Genomic DNA, 19066 nt, shown 5'->3' on the forward strand with positions numbered 1-19066 from the left:
AAATAATCTAGAAGAAAAGAAACGATTGACTTAATCTTTTAAATCATGAAACTGATGTGTAACTTTAGTCTCCAAGCAGCACAACTTCTGAATGGTGGCAAAAAAAATATTTTAATGTATTTCCCAAACATTTAGCTGTTTTTAATAAATGTTTCAAATCCATGAAGATTTTAGATTCGGATCTGTAAATGATATTGATTTCTTCTGTTATTTTTTTTTTTACAGTTATGGGTGGTCTACTGATCCGTCAGCTGTGTTTCCTGCTGATCAGCATGTTGTTCTGTCAGAGTCCGGGTGTCAGCGGCCTGTTTGAATGGTTGAGACAGACAGACGCTCCTTCAAAAGCAGCAGCACATCCTCCAGTAGCTCCGGCTCTGCTTGCAAAAGATGCTCAGTTCGAGATGGCAACCGCAGACGAGAAGTTTTTGTCTGAGGCAAAGCACATGGAGATCAGCCCGCTAGACAGCTGTCATTATAGGGTAAAATTCAGCTTCTTATCCTTGAAGTTAAAGAGTTATTTTTTATTTTTCACTTCTGGTGCAAATCGTGACTTGTATGTTTGGATTTGTGTGGGTTTATGTTAGGCTGACATTGATGAGTCACAATTTGGATCATTTAATTTGATTACATGTTAGAAATGTCTTACTTTTCTTGTATAATTTAGAAAAAAAATGAGTTGAAACTACTAACTTTGACAGTCAAAAATCCCACAAGTTTGGTTTACAAGGAGTTTCCTTTCTTAACATTTTGGTTAGACGATGTCTTCGGCCTAAAAGTGAAATAAAAGGCAAGAAAAGTAAAAACCTTGTAAAGCCTTCTCTTTGTTTGATACTTCCTCTTCTTAGCAGGGTTACAGCTGCTTTGGTTCACTACCTCTGATTTGGATTCTTCATGTGAATAAAGCTCTGCCCCTTTTGTAGGTGGTTGCCCGTCTGAAGGCGAGCTGTGACGGCCTCTCAGAGGAGCAGCTTGCCAAACTCGGCGTTGTTCTGTTCAACTGCCAGGCAGAGAGTGAGGGACGCCTAACCTACCCGTGTACAGAGGAAATGGTAAACATTTGTTTTATGAAGGAGGTCGTTTTTTTAATTGAGGAGCTACTTTTTTTTTTTAAATCTAATTTTGATGTTCCAGACTATAAAAGAGTGCACAGCAGACATGGATTCGGACACATGGAACGCCTACCACATAGTGAGCAACCGAGCGCGCTCAGTTTGCTACGCGACTCGACAGCAGCTCTTCAGGCGCAGAGCAGAGCACACGGTGAACGCTCTCATCTCCACCGCCACCAATCAGCTCGACGCAATGAAGGACCTGAAGGTAAAGTGGTTCAGATTTCTCTTAAAGTGTACAGTTAAGATGAAGTCCCTGCGATGCCTTGATGACATGACGTGTTGTAACAGGAGGGCCAGCTGCAGCTGAAGGAGCTGACCGCAGCCTCCCTGAACAAGGTGCTGGACGGTCACAGCGCCCTGCAGGAACAACAGGGGAAACTGTACGAGGGTCAGGAGCAGATGGAGAGCTCACTGAGGAACAACCTGGAGCGTCTGGGTCAGGAGAAAGCTCTCATCGCCTCGGGACAGGAACTCGTCGCCCAGCTCATTCACGGCATCACGGAGAAAATGGGTGAGAGCTCCATGTGGTCAGATTCACTGTCCTGAATCTGGAATAAAAGCAGAATTCAGTCACCTCTGGTATATTTTGGGACAATGTATAATATCATCGCGTTTGAAATGATCATCACCACCTGTCGCCCTCTGTAGAAAATGTGAGCGAGCATCTGCAGATCCAGGGCTCAGAGGTGCAGGACAACCACAACGCCATCGTCAAAGACCTCACAGACGTCAGACACCAAGCTCAGGACATCTACCAGAAGATTGGTAATCAAACTGAGCATCACTTTATCTAAGTGAACTGCACCGTTGTTCAAACGAGTGCTGTTCTGTTCGTTTGTTTTCTTCATTCCTGTGTATCCACGTCTGTTCAGATCACAGCATGTCAGAGTTCCTGCAGTACCAGGACCAGACCTCCCAGTACTACACGGACCTGATGAACAAACTGGAGCGCATGAACAGCACACTGGGATTCCTGCTGCACTACCTGGATAACATGCAGAGCCGCATCGAGGAAAGGCTTCACACGATCCAGGGCTACCTGGGCTGGGCAGGTGAGACACCAGACCAGTGGTGACCAAGAGATGTACAGTTAGTTCACAAAACACTAATTGTTTACACAAATGTTACATCACTCCATTTCCCCCTGATCGTGTTCATGTAGGAACCAACCTTTCCTACAAAACGGTCCCTTCAAAATTAAATTTGAGGTAAAAAAAACCCAGGGTATATCATTGTAATCCAAAGCAGATCTTAATTTTGATTTTATTGCAATCACCAATATTATAATTAATGGTCAGTTGACTACTGTTTAAAGGGGACATATTATGAAAAATCCGCTTTTACAGTGTTTTTGAACATATATTTGGGTAACCTGAGTGTCCACCGACCCACAACATGTGAAATAAACCCATCTAGTCCTTTGTTTGTGATCTGCATAAGTCTTGCAACACAGAGAAAAATGCTCCGTTTCAAATTTGCGCTCCTTGTGATGTCACAGTGGGATTCTGGTAAGAACAAAATACCCTCCCCTCCCTTTCTCTACCAGAAAAACTCAGCGGTTGCTCATTGCATTTAAAGAGATACACACCAAAACGGCGCATTCTCAGAGAGCTGGTTTATACAGGGTCACAAACCTCCTCTGGTGCTTGATTCATGTTATATTTTGACCACAGCACAGATGTTTCATTTAGACCACAGGGGACTGTTTGAAAAGGTGGAAAAGGGGATAATATGTCCTCTTTAAATTATATTTAGCGTTAAATATCGTCGTCCTGAAATCAGCTGATTAGAGCTTCTCTTGTTCTTCTTGATTTCACAGGTTTGAGTCTGACGGCCATGTGGACCTGTGTTGCACATACAGGATACTTTGTACTGTGCGCAGTCCTGCTTACGTTCCTGCGTTGTCCTGGTTTCTCCCGAGCCATGCTGCTGCTCACCGTCCCTTTGAACGCTGTGGCCGAGGTCAACCAGCAACCAGCGCTGGATCTGACTGGCCTCAGCCTGCTGATGCTCACGCTCTCTCTGGGTACAAACTCAAAATGCAAAAAACGATGTCTCAAATGTTTTCCTGGATTTGTCACAAAGACTTCATCCCTTTTCTTATGTTTAGGTTACTGGTTTGTGAATCGGTTGTGCGCCTGTTTCCAGTCCAAAGGAAAGCCGGCCGCTCCTCTTCCACTAGCCCCCTGTGACATTGTGAAACCAGAGAAGCAGCCTTTTTCATCCTGCCACTCATTTCCACCGTCCTCCACACCAGAGAAGTGAGCCTTACTTTTATTGTTCTATAACCTGGGCATTTAAAGGTCACATATTATCCTCCTCAACCAGTTTAAATAAGTCTCAGAGCTCCTCACAACATGTGTGTGAAGTTTCTTGTTCTAAATCCACTCTGATCCTGTCTTTGATCATGCCTATAAAACCCTAATTTTCAGCCCTGCTCAGAACAGGCTGTTTCTGTGTCTGTACCTTTTAAATGTTAATGAGCTGTGTCTGACCACGCCCCCTCTCTGGAAGGGCTTGGGTGGCTCGGGCTTTCTCGCTCCATGTCCTATTGTTTACGTTGGCAGACTGAGAGGGCAGAACAAACACCTAGCTGAGGGAGTGTCACCCACCTGGGGGAGGGGTTACTGCCCTTTATGATGTCATGAAGGGAAAATCTCCAAACGGCCTGTTTGAGCACACATTTTATTTTACTGTTACAAAATAAAGAACCTGAAATGATTGAAATTTGGGGAAAAGATTCCAGGAATTGTGACCCCTTTTTTCTGCTTCTTAAAATGGAAAAGTTGGCAAATAAGTGAGTAGTTGACTAAGTTTGGATGCCCCTTGGTTTACCAGAAAAAGCAACAGGTGTTGCAGAGATGGAAGCGGGCAAGAGAAGTGGTTCAGATAGAAGTGATTGTACCCGACCTAAAAAATCCTCTGCATGTTTCTAATAAGCTCCACGAGCAGAAACGTACTGAAACTACGATCAATATTGGAGATGCTTTTGGAAAATGGAGAGAGGTTAGAACACAGAAAGGTTTACAGACCGATGCAGAGCTGGCTAAACACTGAAGCTATGGTGTCCACCACATGGCAACCTGTATGAGCATTGACTCTGGAGAGGAGGGGGCGGGGGGAGACAGCTCTCTCTAAAGTTTTGAATTTGGTTAACAAGGTTACATAGTGCTCCTTTAATACAGAGAGTGACTTACAGTAATACAGTAATATCTGAGCAGTTGCCTAGCTAGTTTTAACAATTGTCCTGCTATCTCCTCTAGAGATGAGAAAGACGGCTTCATGGAACAAGACGACTTGCTGAATCAGGACAGCTTCATATCAGGTGTGAGGTCCATACTTTTAATTTTCTAACATTCAAATAAAAGTGATGCCCTACTAGACTCAGTCTCTCATACTTGCTGTCCCTCATGTTTTTACATCCAGGCGCCCTCGGCATGTCAGCGGTGTCCCCTCCCCACAGGAGGCCAGTCCCAGGGTCCAGATTCACTCCGATTATTGGCACACCCAATCACTCGACTCCCCGGCTCGTCCAACACCTGCTTATTTCAGGGGTGAGCAGAAAAATCAAACTGGGTACGAAGGATAACCTAGATAATTGTTCATATGAATTATTTAATTAGTGGGTTTATTTATTTTTTTAGGCTCTGGTTGATAGTATCCCCCTGAGGAACCTTGATGGTTTTGATGCAGTGAACGACTCGCGTGATTATGGGAACGACTCCCGGAGTGCGAGTCCTGCACCGTCGATGGTCAGCAACAGGTCAGGGTTTGACACTCTGAGGTTACACCTCTAACATGAAACATTTGAGTCAGTTCTTTGTAGTTGAAGTTTTGTTTTTCTCTCCGTCTTTCCTGGAGCAGCTCTCTGTCAGGCCGTCAGCTGTGCAATGGCATCACCAAAACAGGAAAAGCGTGTAAGAAGAGAGCCGTGCCGGGACTGGAGTACTGCAGAGTCCATGAAGGGGGGCTCACCTCATATGTTCAGTCCTGATATCCTCAGATATTTTTATTATTATTTTTATCTGCAAAATACGGTACCTGTACCTGTTATTGTGATTCTGCCTGTTCCCCTCTAACATTAAGTTGCTTGTAAGCACTACATTTGAAATGTTTGAATATACTTGTATATTTTTATGTCATATTTTTAACACTGTATTTTTTTAAGTTAATAAATTATTTCTATACCTATGATTTAAAAGAAAAAGCTGTTGTTTTTTCATATACCATCCTCATTATTATTATTAAAATAATCAGATTGGAGAAGGGTTGAGTTTTTAATGCATTATTCAGAACAGAAAAAAAATTCTACAACAATAGAAAGAGGAAATCTTTTAATCGTTATGTAAAAGTGTCCACACCTCTGTTCCAATGTTTGTGACGCAAACTCAAAGGCACAATCGCTGTCCTTTTAAGTCTGCTGCGAGGAACAACCAGCAGACCCTGATTAAAGGACGTCAGGGTCATGCTGGTGTTACATGGCTTTAGCAGCTCAAATTTGTAAGCAGGAGGGTTAGAGTAATGACCATGCAAGGGTCTAACCAAAATAACAATCATTTTAAATTGGATTCTGAAAAAGATTGAAAGCCAGTGCAGTGAGGAGCATAGTGGACTTGCGTGTAGCTGGTTCAAGGATGTGATGCTCAGACGTGAACAGGGAATCACAATAATCAAGCCTTGATGAAACAAAAGCATGGACAATCATTGTTTCATGATGGTAACAAGAGAAGACCAAACTGTTTGGAGTATCCTCTACAGGATCCCTGAAATATCTGGACTCTCTGATGCCATATGAAAAACTACTCTCTGCTTTTAAGTGCATAGGACACTGTGTGGTGACACGGCTTTAATTTGATGTGTGGACGGAAATCTGTTCTCTGGATACATGTTGGTACCTAGAAGAAAGCGCAATGTCTTCACAGATTTTTCAGTTTTCAAAAGATGGGGGCTAATGGGAGGGCAAGGAAGAATATGATCCTGCGACCAGTTTGTAAGGGTTCTATTTGATCTTCCATTGAAATACTGAAATCCAGAGGTGCGAATGGTTAGGACACACACCCTATGTATGTCTGGAGGCTTTAGTCCTCCATGCAGGCAGCTAGAATCCACCCTCTGGCTCCTTTACCCCACTTTCTCTCTCTCTCCGTCCCTGATTTTCTGGTTCTATCCAGTCCTATCTCTACAATAAAGGCATAAAAGGCCCAAAAACATAAAGAATTCACCTCTTAATCTGGTGGACACTTCATGGTGGAGTAAATTCATCACACATCACATGTATAAAATATTTATTACGCTGGTGCTGTGGCAATATACTGAGTTAAAAAACACCAGTTTAACAAAATATACCATAAATCTTTATTTTCTTTAAATAAAGTCAATCAAGGTCATTCAAAACGTCCCAAACTTTTCCAAAATGAAAGGTTCTTCAGAAATGAAATATTGAACAGTACACTACACAGATACAGTTCTGAATGAGCAGATAGTGCCAGCACTTGATTTATAGGTTAGAGCATTCAATTCAAACTTCAAACGTGTCTCACTACTGAAAGTGGAAAGTTCTACACACAGGTAGAAAAATACAAAGCCTAGAATTACATAATTCTTTAAAATCCTTAAAAAGAAACAAGTCTTCTAAAACATCATATGAAGTGTTGCAGATCTGACTTCAGACGTTCAGACATGACTCCATTCAGTAACAGTCATCGCGCCTGTGCAGATGAACCTCCATGTTTTTCTTCTAACCATGTCCCACTCAGCAGCACCATCACTTTCTCTTCTTCTTTCCTCCACCAACAGAACTGCTCCCGGATCGACAGACTTTCAACCGTCAGCGGTTTCACTTCCGTGCTGAGTCATAGTTTGTGACAAACCAATCACAGGTCTCCTTTAAAGCTGCAATGAGATGTAATCAAAACACTCAATTATCATCAGGTGTTTTTAATACATGCACTGCTGACGTCAAAATAACGACCAGTGAGTCTGTCCCACCTTGCTTGAAGGGTGTGAAGGTAAAGTCTGGCCGGTAGCGGCACAGCTTTGCATTGCTCGCCGTCTTCTTGAACTGACCGTCTGCTTTACTCGTATCAAACTAGACGCCGACGGTCAAGGAAACTACATGGCACTCTCAAGATGATGAGAAATATTTGAATACCCTAATTCCCCCTTTCATAAACATTGGTAAGTGATAGCATGCAAAACAGGTGAAATCAGCGCAGCTCGAATTCTCTGCCTGGACTAACTCACAGGCGTCGCTCCATTTTATGGAAATACACTTGCATGTTACTGACAGTCATACATTTAAAGGACCAGTATGTAGGATTCTGTCAGTGTTCTGTCCCTGGACTTTTGTGAAAGTTCTGATTGAAGTTAAAAACCCTCTGAATATGTCAAATAAAAAAAAGCACTTCATTTAAAAGGATACAACCACTTCTCCTCTGAAGTCCAGAGCTTCAACAACCGCTTCTGCCGCTTCTTTGATGGAGACTTCATCTTCCTCTCCAACTGCAAACCAGCAGACGTGACAGTGGCATCATTTTTTAATTTGATTCAGCTTCATTTTTTTGTTTTGTTAGTTAAGCCGTGTATGAGGACTCACCTGAGAGAATGACTGGGTCCACTTCTGGATAATCTCTCAGGACCCACAGGAAGAGACGAGCCAGGTCCAAAGAGTAAATGAACTGTCTTCTGGGAGTGCCGGATCCCCAGACCACCAGGGGCTTCCCCTCCTCTAACGGTGAACAAAAAATACACACAAACACAAACCATTGCTATAATCTTCAGCATCGTAAAGCACATTATAACGTGCGATTTTTAAAATTGAACCTCAGGTAGAAACATAGGCTGTTAAAGCTGAATAAATGTGGGAGAAAAACACAATATTTCCCTCTGTGAACTATTGAAGGAGAAGACTAAAGAATATGAGGAAAGTAAAAGTGCCCTACATATATTCTTACGTTAATGTACAAATGCACCTTTTTTGAGGAACTATGTGCATTTCGACCGCAGGAACCAGGCTCTAAACTATGTTCTGGGATAAAAGATTCACCCCTAAAAAAGACCCTGCTAGTGGGGTAGTGCTTTCCAGGCCTGCACCGCCTGCAGTGCTGAACGTCTCCGATTGGTCAGGCACAGCAGAGTTTTCGATAACCCACTGTGTTTAAAGGACTGCAGCTGTTTTTTTCCCACCTTTATCTGGACTGTTACAATTATGAAAAGGTACAAAACACACCAGACTGAGCATGACTTAAAGAACAGAGGAGCAAATGTTACATTCCACCCCTGCATATCCATATAAAACACTGTTTTCCCTTTGATGTCCTTAAATGGTAACAACACAACTCAATCATTTAAAAAAAATATATACAGCAAATAAACCGATAAAAGAAAGTTTAAATATCTACAGTTATATATACTTGCTTTGGCTATGACACTTGTAAGACCATGTGACTTACTTTGGGCGATGTAAGCTTTGTGTATGAGGCCTGGCAGCACATGACCGTCCTCAATGCTGAAGTTGTCATGTGGACCAAACACATTTGTAGGAATCACAGCTGTATAGCAGCGCCCGTGCTGCTGGAAATAAGCCCTGCAAAACAACATATACAGTTTAACACACAATCATTACTCATGGTATCGTGTCAATTCAACTAACATGTTATAAAGGGTAGACTTCTCACCTGTTAGCCACATCAATCATTCTCTTTGCATAGGCATAACCAAAGTTCGAATCATGAGGTGGACCATCGTGAATCTTGAAAAAGAAGTGAAGTTAGCCACTGTTTACAAACTGCTACATGCAAACCAACAGAGCATAATTTTTTTTTTTTTTTTTTTTTACCATAGTCTCATCTATAGGGTAGGTGGTCTTATCAGGAAAGATGCAGGTGGAGAGACAAGAAACAACCTTGACAGCTCCAACTTCATTTGACGCCTGCAGCACGTTATCATTCATGTAGATATTGTTTCTCTGCAGGGGACAGACACATCCAAAGCAACAAAAAACACAAGTCGTTTCAATAGAAACTACATGACGATAGAATTATAATAACATACTCAGATTATTCTTTTCAAACACATCAGCAGTGATAACAAAGGAGTAATGTCCTCCTACCCAAAAGTCAAGGTTGTATTTCATGTTCTTGAAAAGCCCCCCAACCATAGCAGCCAGGTGAATGACGTGGGTCGGCCGATGTTTTTCAAACACTGCTCGTGTTTCATCCATGTTCCTGCAGAGAGGTCACAGTAACAGAAATGAGGTAATGAGCGGAGGCTGTAGGGCTTTTGCAGGAAAACAATCTTGACAGGGGATTGAATTTTTTTTTTTAAATAACACCGATAACAAAACTAAACTTTAGATATTTTGTACTTAATGTGGACAGATATAAAGGGGAAAGATGCATGCATGGGAGTATGTTCTCACATGAGGTTGGCATCTTTTGATGAGAGGAAGATCCATTCTTCCCCCTCCTTGGCTCCCCCCTCTTCTCTAACCACATGCTGTATGGCTCTGCCCACCAAGCCGGACCCCCCTGTAACCAGCACCCTCAGTGGAGCAGTGTGTTCACCCTGACCGTTCATCTGGAAGAAGCAAAAAAAATAAAAAATATCCAGTGATGCATAGGCATTAAAACGATCAAAACATGATGTTAAGGTTAACAAAAAAGACTTTGGCACATGAAGGTGTAGTTATTATGGAACTGGTTACCTAAGTGTGTCTACAGGTGGGGTGTATGCAGACAAACTTAGGTGTTTGCAGAGCTAAAGGCTCAGGTAAATGCCACGTCATACAACAGATCAGTATTACTACAAGGTGTTGAAGCTCACGACATTTAAATACCAAGGAAAACAAACAGAGCAACTATATAGTCACAGTCTCATAACTATTCTATATAAATAAAAGTATCTTATTTTGCAAGCTTACCTTTACAATAACAGTATCCCGATGCAAACCTTTTCGTTGTTACCTCCTTTTTCTCATCAGAGGTGTTAAGAGAGTTCTTGTTACCATAAAATACAAGCCACGCCAGCTATCGTTATTAGCCAAAGTTGATGCTAGCTGGCCTGCACAAGCTGCAACATTCCTAATTTATGCAGCCTAATAAACTGAAACATAACTGTGTAACTAATGTCGAAAATGTGGAATATCAAAGTCTTTTCTATTTCAATGACACGCTAGTGCCGTAATTCAACAGTAACTTTGTGCTACACCGATATGTAAAGTAGGTTTTTGTCGACCGTTCGTCCGCAGATAAGCCGGGGTCAACATAGAACGTAACATTCTTCTTCCGGTCATATACTTCAAAATAAATGTTTATGAACAACTAGCTTGGTCGTTCATTGCTCAAAAGACACGCAATAAAGTTGAACAATTCCTAATAAAAATGCAAAAAACACGACTGTGTATTTAAATGTAAGGTTTCACAGAATAACTGTTCTGAACGAAATATTTAGATTCGATGTCGTGCTTTTATTTTTGCACATGACAGTTAGTTTGCGGTTTGGCTGTGAAGAAAATCTCAAATTCATCCCTTTGATTTAACAAAAAACACTGTTTATATCATCGGACTTTATTTCAATTCATGTAATATTTATAGGCTTGAATGTGTAAATGACAGAAATGTAGAAAAACAACTTTGTCTTAACTTTGTTTTACATTTAAAACACAGTTTACTGCTCTGATTCTGTCACAGCAGTGCTCATGTATAACATCACTTCCTCTTCTCCTCCCTCTGCGATTTCGCTTTTGAACAACACGCTATACAAATTACACAAGCAAATAGCTGTTTATTCTTTATATTTCCGTTCATCTTTCCAATTTAACAAGCTTTATTTATTGGCATGAATGTAATATACTGTATACAGTATTTTTCACACCACCAACTCAACTAATTCCACATCTGGACAGATGAGGAACAAAGTAAGTGAGCAGTATCAGGGCCCATATTCATCAAGTCATATTTATAGTTTAATAAATGTGGGTCCTGATCTGTGAAGGTAAATCAATCTCAAAACCCCCAGATTTAGGTTAATTTGACCGCTTAATAATTTGTAGTCACTAAAGTTTTAATTTAAATGTATACACCAAAAACTAAAATGATTGATTCAAATTGACATAATATCATAATAAACAATAAAAATGATCCAAATCAAAAACATGAAACAGTAATAAACAATACCAGAAAATAAAAAACAACAATAAAGACATTGCATTGGAACTTTCTTGCTCTCTATTATTACTTTACAATTCTGCTCTTCATGTGTTCAGTAGCCTACATCCACTGAAAATACATCATAAATATTACTATCTAATCCAAAGCTTCTCAAGATCAAAAAAAAGGAACATTTTTAAAATTTTGAAGTGTGAAGAGGAAATGCCTCAGTCATTTAGGGTTCACTACAGCACTGAGATAGTACTGGGGGAAACACCAGTGATGTCTTCATGCTTTGGACAGAGAACTTATCTGTCAGATAATAGTGAAGCCTTTGAAACGATCAACCATCACATCCTGTTCCCGGCAACTCTAACTTGCTTTTCAATGAAGCTGACTAGATCGCTCTGCAACCACTACAGTCTTGTAGATCACATGCAACATTTCTCCATCTATCCCTTAATTTGTAAGGCTGTTTTAAGATGATACTCCTCATGTTAGAAGGTAAGTCCAATTCATTCATTTGCATCATTTGCTCTGTAAGAGTTCAGCATCCTCGAAGAAACAGTGAGAATGATTGTAGTGCTTCAGTATCCTCACTTTTAACAGGTATTGGCAGCCATATAGGCAGCTGCAATTTTGTATTCATTTCCAAAATGCTCTGCTAAAAGACTTTTGGCTCTTTGGTATCCCAGCTCTGAAGGCAGATGTTGACAGCTGTGCACCAAGGCGCTTGGTTGCCCCCTGGTGTACTGTTTAAGAAAGTGCAAGCAGTCGCTCCAATAACCTGTGTGCTCCTCCACTCCATTCTCAAAAGCTCTTATGTATTAAAGAGGGTCTCCATCAAATAAAGGGATGTTTCTTGATGGGACAATAGAACTTGAGTAGTCAGAAAACTAGAAAAGAAATATACAAACTCAAGTCCATTTACCATTTACCATAAATTTAACAGGAGTAGCCTGACACACTTGTGGGTCTTGAAGATTTATCATCAAAACCCACTTGACTTGTTGTTTACCGGTACTTATGTTTTTCTTCATTTTTTTGTAATCACAACTTTGACATATGATTTCAAACCCAACACAGTTTGAATTTATTCTGTCGCAGTTCATCCAGTTAAAAATGAAACTTTTCAGAAGTACCTTTCTGTAAACTGAGGTTTTAAATATGTGTCTAAGACTTCTGCTGCCAGTACATTGCAGGAAATTGAACTTTGTTTTTAAGTAATGAAAATGGAAATCCAAAAACCTTGACAGGAAATTGTTTTTCTTAAGAATTGTCCTGGTTTCTTTGGATAATCCTTAGTCCTAACCATGACTAAACTTCACCGGACTCTTCTTTCCAAGGCCGACCATGAGGAGGGCCCCTTCACTCTGCCTTTTCAGGGGCCCAGCCTTTTCTTTAGGCGTGCCTGCTATACAATCCAAATGTTTGTTCTATTTTTTTTTCCACTTCATTCAGGAGTTAAAATACACAAACTGAACAGCAAAACATTTAAGCCTGTTTGTAAGTTGTTTGAAAAGCTAACTCTATGATTTCAGGGCAGAAATATAAGATCTGCATTTCTTTACTTAGAAAACGTCAGCAAAAAAGAAAAAAGAAAGCCTTCACTTCAGAGATTTTGAATATCTTTTTTATTTGAATCTGTCCAACATCATCCTCTGCTGGGTTGGTCTACTGAGGAGACAAGAACTTGCCGAGGAAGAGGATGGACTTGGTCTTATTGTGCCTGATGAAGAAGAGGAACGGGTGGTCGGCTGTGAAGTGTTCCTGCGGGCTTAACATACAGAACATGGCGATGCCTGCAGTGGCCGCGGCCGCCTCCGTCCCCTCCTCGTTCACCTCCACAAAGGCTTTGTGCGCCACTGTAGACAGGAAGAGTCCTCCATCGCCATTCATGCCGGACAGATCTGACTTTGCCGAGCAGAACACGTCTGCCATGCCCAGTTTGGCGAGCGGCTCGTTCAGCTCGTAGTCGTCCTCCAACTTGAACTTGGGCAGGTGAACGACGACTTCAACGTTGAGGTCCATGTTTTCCCTGTTGGTCCATTTGTCCAGCTTCTCCTGTGTTAGCGTTTTCTCCAGCTGCAACAACAAACAATATGTTTGTTTTTTGATCATTTTACATCAAATTGTTCATTCCTCTTTGTATAACTGGGCTAATGTTTAGGCTATAATAATATTTATCAGTGGAGATTACAGAGATAAATGAGAGAGATATCTGGAGTTAGTCAGTGATGAATGTAAAGGTTTAAAAGTTCTAAAGCTGCTTGGATGAACATTGGTTTTGAATTGGAGAGAAATACTTGGGCATCTTGACACCTTTATAAATAAACAAAAGCTATATATTTGTCTCTTATTGCTAGAGAGGGACAGACAACCCTTTCAGTGGGTACATTCTTTTGGTTATATTTATCCTGATTGAAATGGGATCAACTTTGCTAATTCAAAAATGTTGAATTTTTAAGTTATTCATCAGTATCCTTTATTGGATGCTATTCCAAATTGTTCCTTAGTTTGCATTGCAGCTCTCATCAGATTTATATATATATTTTTTGAATAATTAAGAGTGCTGTGAAAACTGCGCCCAAAGTTGGCTGGATGATTTTTAACCGATTTAAAAAATGTAGGAGAGCACAGACATAAGGACATTTCAAGCCGATTTTTAAACTTTTAATCGTCCGAACGCACACAGTATATATGACTCGGCCAGGCATCAGGGCTGCACGGTGGTGCAGTGGGTAGCGCTGTTGGAAAAGACTCCACAAGGACCCTTCAGGAGAGCGAAAACAGATTGAATTGTAAAAATGTCATACTCTTTCTAGGTTGAGTACCTTCAGGAGACTGTCGGGGCCGTTTGCAGACTCCTTAGGCAGCAGGATGAACATGCTGAGCTCCTCATCAGTGTACGGCAGCTCCAGGATCTGCAGACCGAGCTCAGGGATGTAGTTGAAGGGCAGCGTCTTCACCTGGTGCATCATCTGGACCGGCGTACTTTTATTCTGACACACAATTAGGACATTAAGGTCAAAAGATCAAGTTAGAAAGTCTGCATTGGTAGGTTTGTACCAGTGCCAGATTTTAAAAATGGATACGATTCTATTAAAAAACAAACAATTTGAATACCTGTTTCAATACCAAGGCAACAAAACATTCTTAAGCACCCAATATTGGGTAATTGGATATATTTTAAGTACCAAAAACTCCTGCAGGTCTGAATTGCACAAATATGTTGGTAACGTTTTGTGTAATTTAGACAGTGCCCCTTTTTTGCTTGCAACAGCTTTGGGAGAAAAAAATATACCGTTTTTTTTTTTCCCAGCACTATCGATCATTAAAGGTCACATATTATGCAAAATACACTTCACCATGTTGTTCTAACACTAATATGTGTCCTTAGTCAGTCTACAAACCCCCCAATGATGAGAAAAGTCCATCCTCTCTGTCTTCTGCCTGCTCTACTTTTCAGAAAATGTATGCTCAAACAGGCCGTTTGGAGATTTTCCCTTCATGACATCACAAAGGGCAGTAACCCCTCCCCCAGGTGGATGACACTTCCTTAGCTAGGTGTTTGTTCTGCTCTCTGAGTCTGCCTTCTCACCGTAAACAATAGGACATGGAGCAAGAAAGCCAGAGTACACCCGAGCCCTTCCAGAGAGGGGGCGTGGTCAGACACAGCTCATTTACATTTAAAGCTACAGACACAGAAACAGCCTGTTCTGAGCAGGGCTGAAATAGAGGGGTTTATAGACATGACCAAATACAGGATCAGAGTGGATTTAGAACAAGACACTTCACACACATGTTTTGGGGAGCTCTGAGACTTATTGAAACTGGTTGAAGAGGAGGAGAATATGTGACCTTTAAAACAACAGAGGGTCTTGTTTTGCAATATAATGGTAGACTATCAAAAATTATCGAACAATTTAAATATTTTGAAAGCTTAAGTTTCTTGTATTCTACAATTCTGCAATTCATTGAGTAGACACTTTTATCCAAAGCATCGTACATCAGAGAGTAAGAACAACACAAGCAAGGAAATAGAGAGGAGGAAACAACATCAGTAAGTGCAAACAAAAAGGTTTAAGTCCGATCAGACACACAGGTGTTGAAAGGCAAAACACAACATTGGCAGCTGCTCTTGAGAGCTCTAATCAGCAACATTCAAGTTTACATGTCATGATCCGAAAACTTCAGCTGTAGTTTTCACCTTGTTGACTTTGAAGGGCATCTCCATGGTGTTTTTCACTTTGAATGGGTTCTTCCAGCTCCCCTTGAAGTAAATGGCATTAACCAGAGCCAGTCGGGTCATTGGGTTGACTGTTCCTGGCTTCAGAAGATCTTTAATCTTATCTGAAAGGAAATAAAGAGAAACTAATCAAGGACTCGTCAAGGACACTTTGGAAAGATTGCAGCACAAATTGGTTTAAAACGCTTTACTTTCTGTCTGCTGCTCGACCCAGCTGTTGATCTCCGCCCTGCAGGCCTCTGGAGCTCCGATGAAATCCACAGATTTCAGGTCTGCCTGGTAAAACTTTTGTGTGGCTTCGAGGAATTTCTTTGTAAAGCAGAAGATAACAATGAGTGAACAGTGAATAACAACCTAGATCTCCTGTAGCAACTCCTCATTACCGTAATACTTGGTCCATATTAATCACAACTTTGCAATAGACAACATCTCTTTCTGGATATTTATGCTTTGGTTACATTAAAAATCATGATGGCTACAGCTGTCTGTTATTTCCTGTGCCGTTTGTCCCTTCTCCCCTTCTGTCGTCTCCAGCTCTGCCCAGGTGAAGCTACTGAGGTGACCTAGCCTCAGAGCTTAAAAGCTCGGTGCTGGCTTCAGGAGGAGAAGGAGACTGCTGTGACGCTCAGTCAGGGATTGGGTGGTGTAAGTTGAGAAAACTCACCGGGAGGAAGTTGGCTGTGCTTTCTCCGTAGAGTCGGTTAGCAAGTTTCAGGATGTAGGATGCAGACGGTGAGTTGATGTCAGCGTTCAGAGTGTGAAAGTCTGCATGCACGCCTTCACCAGCACTGAATGAGAGCGCCTGTGTGACAGTCAGGAACAAAACATTTTGTTATAGCATCAAAAAATTGTGTTACAGTTGTGTTACCCCAAACAACTTCTTTATCCTGAACTAAAACCATAGACTGTAAATACACATGGACGAAGCCTCAGTGACGTCAATCATTGGTTAAAGGTTGAAGGGGGTGGTCACCATAGTGGAAATGCTTTCTCAACCTATCTTTCAGTCAACCTAAAAGCAGGCAAAGAGCTGGAGCCGAGTCAGGTATTAAGCCTCCTGACAAACAGCTTCACCACACCCGTCCATCAATCAGGTCAGCCACATGCCTTATTATCAATAACTCTTATCCTTCTTACAAATCAAAACAAATGAGTTATATATAAAAAAAAAAAACTCTGTACAGGGTGTGCCAATAGAGACATGAGTAATTCAGACCAATTTTGTTTTTTTAACCATGTTGTAAACATGTTAATTTCTGCTGTTAAAACAGGCTTTTTTTGAATGGGGTGTGTATGTGACTTCCAGAGTGTCGGCACCCACCCTCGAGTGGACAATCGAGGAACTGCAGCTCTTTACACTTTGGCACTGGCTTCATTTTCAGTACAGGTGGTTGCTGCTTGACTGAAATGCAGACAGCAGCGAGCACCAACATCAGGAAAAAAATCCCTGCAGCGAGGTTTCAAAATCAGGTGGAAAGCTTTCCCTAAAGAGTGGTGGCTCTAATAGCAGCAGATTGATACTATTTTGCACTGACGTATTCATATAATGTTATCAAACTTTGGCCACAATTTGTATTTGTCCAGTGATTCACTCGTTCATCCTCCTGCTGTTTTCAACACAGAAGTCATTAATCATGATAAAAGGAAGGAGACTAAAGAACAAAGCTCTGAAGATTAACTGCTCTTTTAAAAAGCAAACATAGCAGAAACTGCAGCTCTGTGTGTAACAGCCAGTTTGTAGAATGTCCTGTTTTATAGCGAACAATACATGACTTGTTGAAGAGGTATTTATTGAGGTCAAAGTACAGGTGTTGTTAGAGTTCACCTGCCTCAAGACACACCTTTTAGTCCGTGCTTGAATACACATCTTTGCTAAAAGGTTGAACTCAGAATGTGAAATGGAAACAGACCAAGATGACTGCATTTTAAAACCTTCATTGCTAATTATAAAATGAGATATACGACTTCTTACCTGTGCCATCTGGGCCGCAGTGTTTCCTTTAGCTCCCAGGTAAACCATGGCCAGGGCCGAGCTGATGCTGAGCGGGGAGACGAAGATGTTCCCATTGGGGTTCGCTTTGCTCAGCGTGCGGAGCAGGTCCAAGGCGAAAACGGTGTTCGGGCTGCTGATGGCGGCCATGACTGAAGATGTACACTTATCCTATAAATAGCAAATGGTGTTTTAAATGTGTTTATAACATGTAAGTAAGCAAAAGTGTGCTCATAGCTGAGTGTGTTTACATGAAGCAAACTCTAAGTTACAAAGAATGTAAATGCAGTGCTAGAGCTGAGGTATGTACTCATGTTTACTTCAAGCCATAGTTGTCATAGTAGAAACGATAAATATTTAAGTAGTGCTGTAATAATACAACATTTTTCACAACTACAATCTGTGAAACCTTCATGTGGCCTACACACCTTTACAGAATAGGAACATACCAACATTAGAATCGAAGAGTGTACTTTTTTTTTGTCATTGTGGTGAACAATATTTATATGCATTGTACTCAGTCGGACAGAAAAAGTCTTAGTTTTCACTCTTTAAGTATCGTTGGAAAGTAACTGTATAACATACAAATAGTGCAAGTAAACAACTTAATTTCCTTTTTAAATTTTGACCCACTGATGTATCTAAGGGTTAAGATATATATAATTGATACTGGGATTTTCCCTCTTAGTTAATGAGCCAATAAAAGTAGTAAATGTGAAACCTGAGATTCTGTGTTGTCATTTCACCCACAGGAGCTGATTGGAAAAACATTTCTGTGCAGTGAAGTAATCTAATGAATGCACATGCAGCCTGAATTATCACTTTTGACATTCAGTCACAGACATCACCCAAGATGGTGTGTAACATTTGGCAGTATATGTTATGGTTTAGCCTCTAAGCTTAAGGTAGGACCTGCAGGTAGCCTAAGGGAAAACCTTTTAGATTGAAACGAAGCTAATTACCTTTAAATACTGTATAACCATAGGCCTTGTTATTAGGCTACTTGTTGTTGTTTTTTACCACACGTCTAAGCGAAGTACACATCAAGTGTGTTTTCTCACGCTGACTGGCGCAGTTGCAGCTGTAAAGATGCGTTCAAGTACCCGGAAATAAACCCCGTACGTCCATCTTTAAACACCGAAAGCAGGGGTGAAAACTAATATTTACAGTCTATGGTGAAAACGAAAAGCACCATTGCGTGAGTTAAGCTACAGTGTGCCTGACTGAACTCCAGGCCTGTATAAGCTGTGTAGTAGTTATATTACCTGATGTTCGTCCCACAACGAGTGAAGCTCGCTCTTCTGTCCCGCACTGTGCAAAAGTGAAAGTGAAAGTAAAACGTAAAGTGAGGCGGTGGTCCGAAATATCCCCCCGGAGAGAGAGAAAAGTCCCTGTGCAGTGGTTGTGGTTGAACCCAGCAGTTCACCTCTGCCTATTTATACAGAGCACAGACTGCTGCTGTCACCGCAGCTCTGTGTGGGAGGAACCATAGGGAGGGACGCGTGATTGCGCGATAAGTTACGGACTGGAGACAAAAACATCCGCGCCATTATACTCAGAGGACAAA

General features: G+C 41.2%; 3 protein-coding genes across 3 annotated transcripts; 1 reads left to right on the forward strand and 2 right to left on the reverse strand.

Moving 5' to 3' along the window:
• Window positions 1-204: 204 nt before the first annotated feature.
• On the forward strand, window positions 205-5306 carry bmb (brambleberry). The gene is made up of 12 exons (XM_065955685.1): window positions 205-479; window positions 921-1049; window positions 1132-1317; window positions 1401-1623; window positions 1761-1877; window positions 1985-2164; window positions 2932-3138; window positions 3223-3373; window positions 4376-4437; window positions 4539-4666; window positions 4757-4875; window positions 4977-5306. The coding sequence occupies exons 1-12, from the start codon at window positions 228-230 to the stop codon at window positions 5104-5106; spliced, it is 1884 nt and encodes a 627-aa protein (XP_065811757.1). The 5' UTR covers window positions 205-227; the 3' UTR covers window positions 5107-5306.
• A 1074-nt stretch (window positions 5307-6380) lies between these two features.
• Window positions 6381-10376, reverse strand: LOC109986555 (GDP-L-fucose synthase). Its single transcript, XM_065955687.1, has 10 exons — window positions 10033-10376; window positions 9532-9689; window positions 9223-9337; window positions 8950-9078; window positions 8789-8862; window positions 8564-8697; window positions 7708-7839; window positions 7534-7613; window positions 7101-7200; window positions 6381-7004 (listed from the first exon to the last, which is right to left on the reverse strand). The coding sequence occupies exons 2-10, from the start codon at window positions 9687-9689 to the stop codon at window positions 6949-6951; spliced, it is 978 nt and encodes a 325-aa protein (XP_065811759.1). The 5' UTR covers window positions 10033-10376; the 3' UTR covers window positions 6381-6948.
• A 2495-nt stretch (window positions 10377-12871) lies between these two features.
• Window positions 12872-18973, reverse strand: LOC136179393 (leukocyte elastase inhibitor-like). The gene is made up of 7 exons (XM_065955686.1): window positions 18765-18973; window positions 17482-17670; window positions 16174-16311; window positions 15701-15818; window positions 15471-15613; window positions 14095-14262; window positions 12872-13345 (listed from the first exon to the last, which is right to left on the reverse strand). Exons 2-7 carry the CDS (start codon window positions 17647-17649, stop codon window positions 12935-12937), a joined length of 1146 nt encoding a protein of 381 aa, XP_065811758.1. The 5' UTR covers window positions 17650-17670; window positions 18765-18973; the 3' UTR covers window positions 12872-12934.
• Between the last annotated feature and the right edge of the window lie 93 nt (window positions 18974-19066).

The sequence above is a fragment of the Labrus bergylta genome, chromosome 6, assembly GCF_963930695.1.
Source record: "Labrus bergylta chromosome 6, fLabBer1.1, whole genome shotgun sequence".
NCBI classification, from domain to species: domain Eukaryota; kingdom Metazoa; phylum Chordata; class Actinopteri; order Labriformes; family Labridae; genus Labrus; species Labrus bergylta.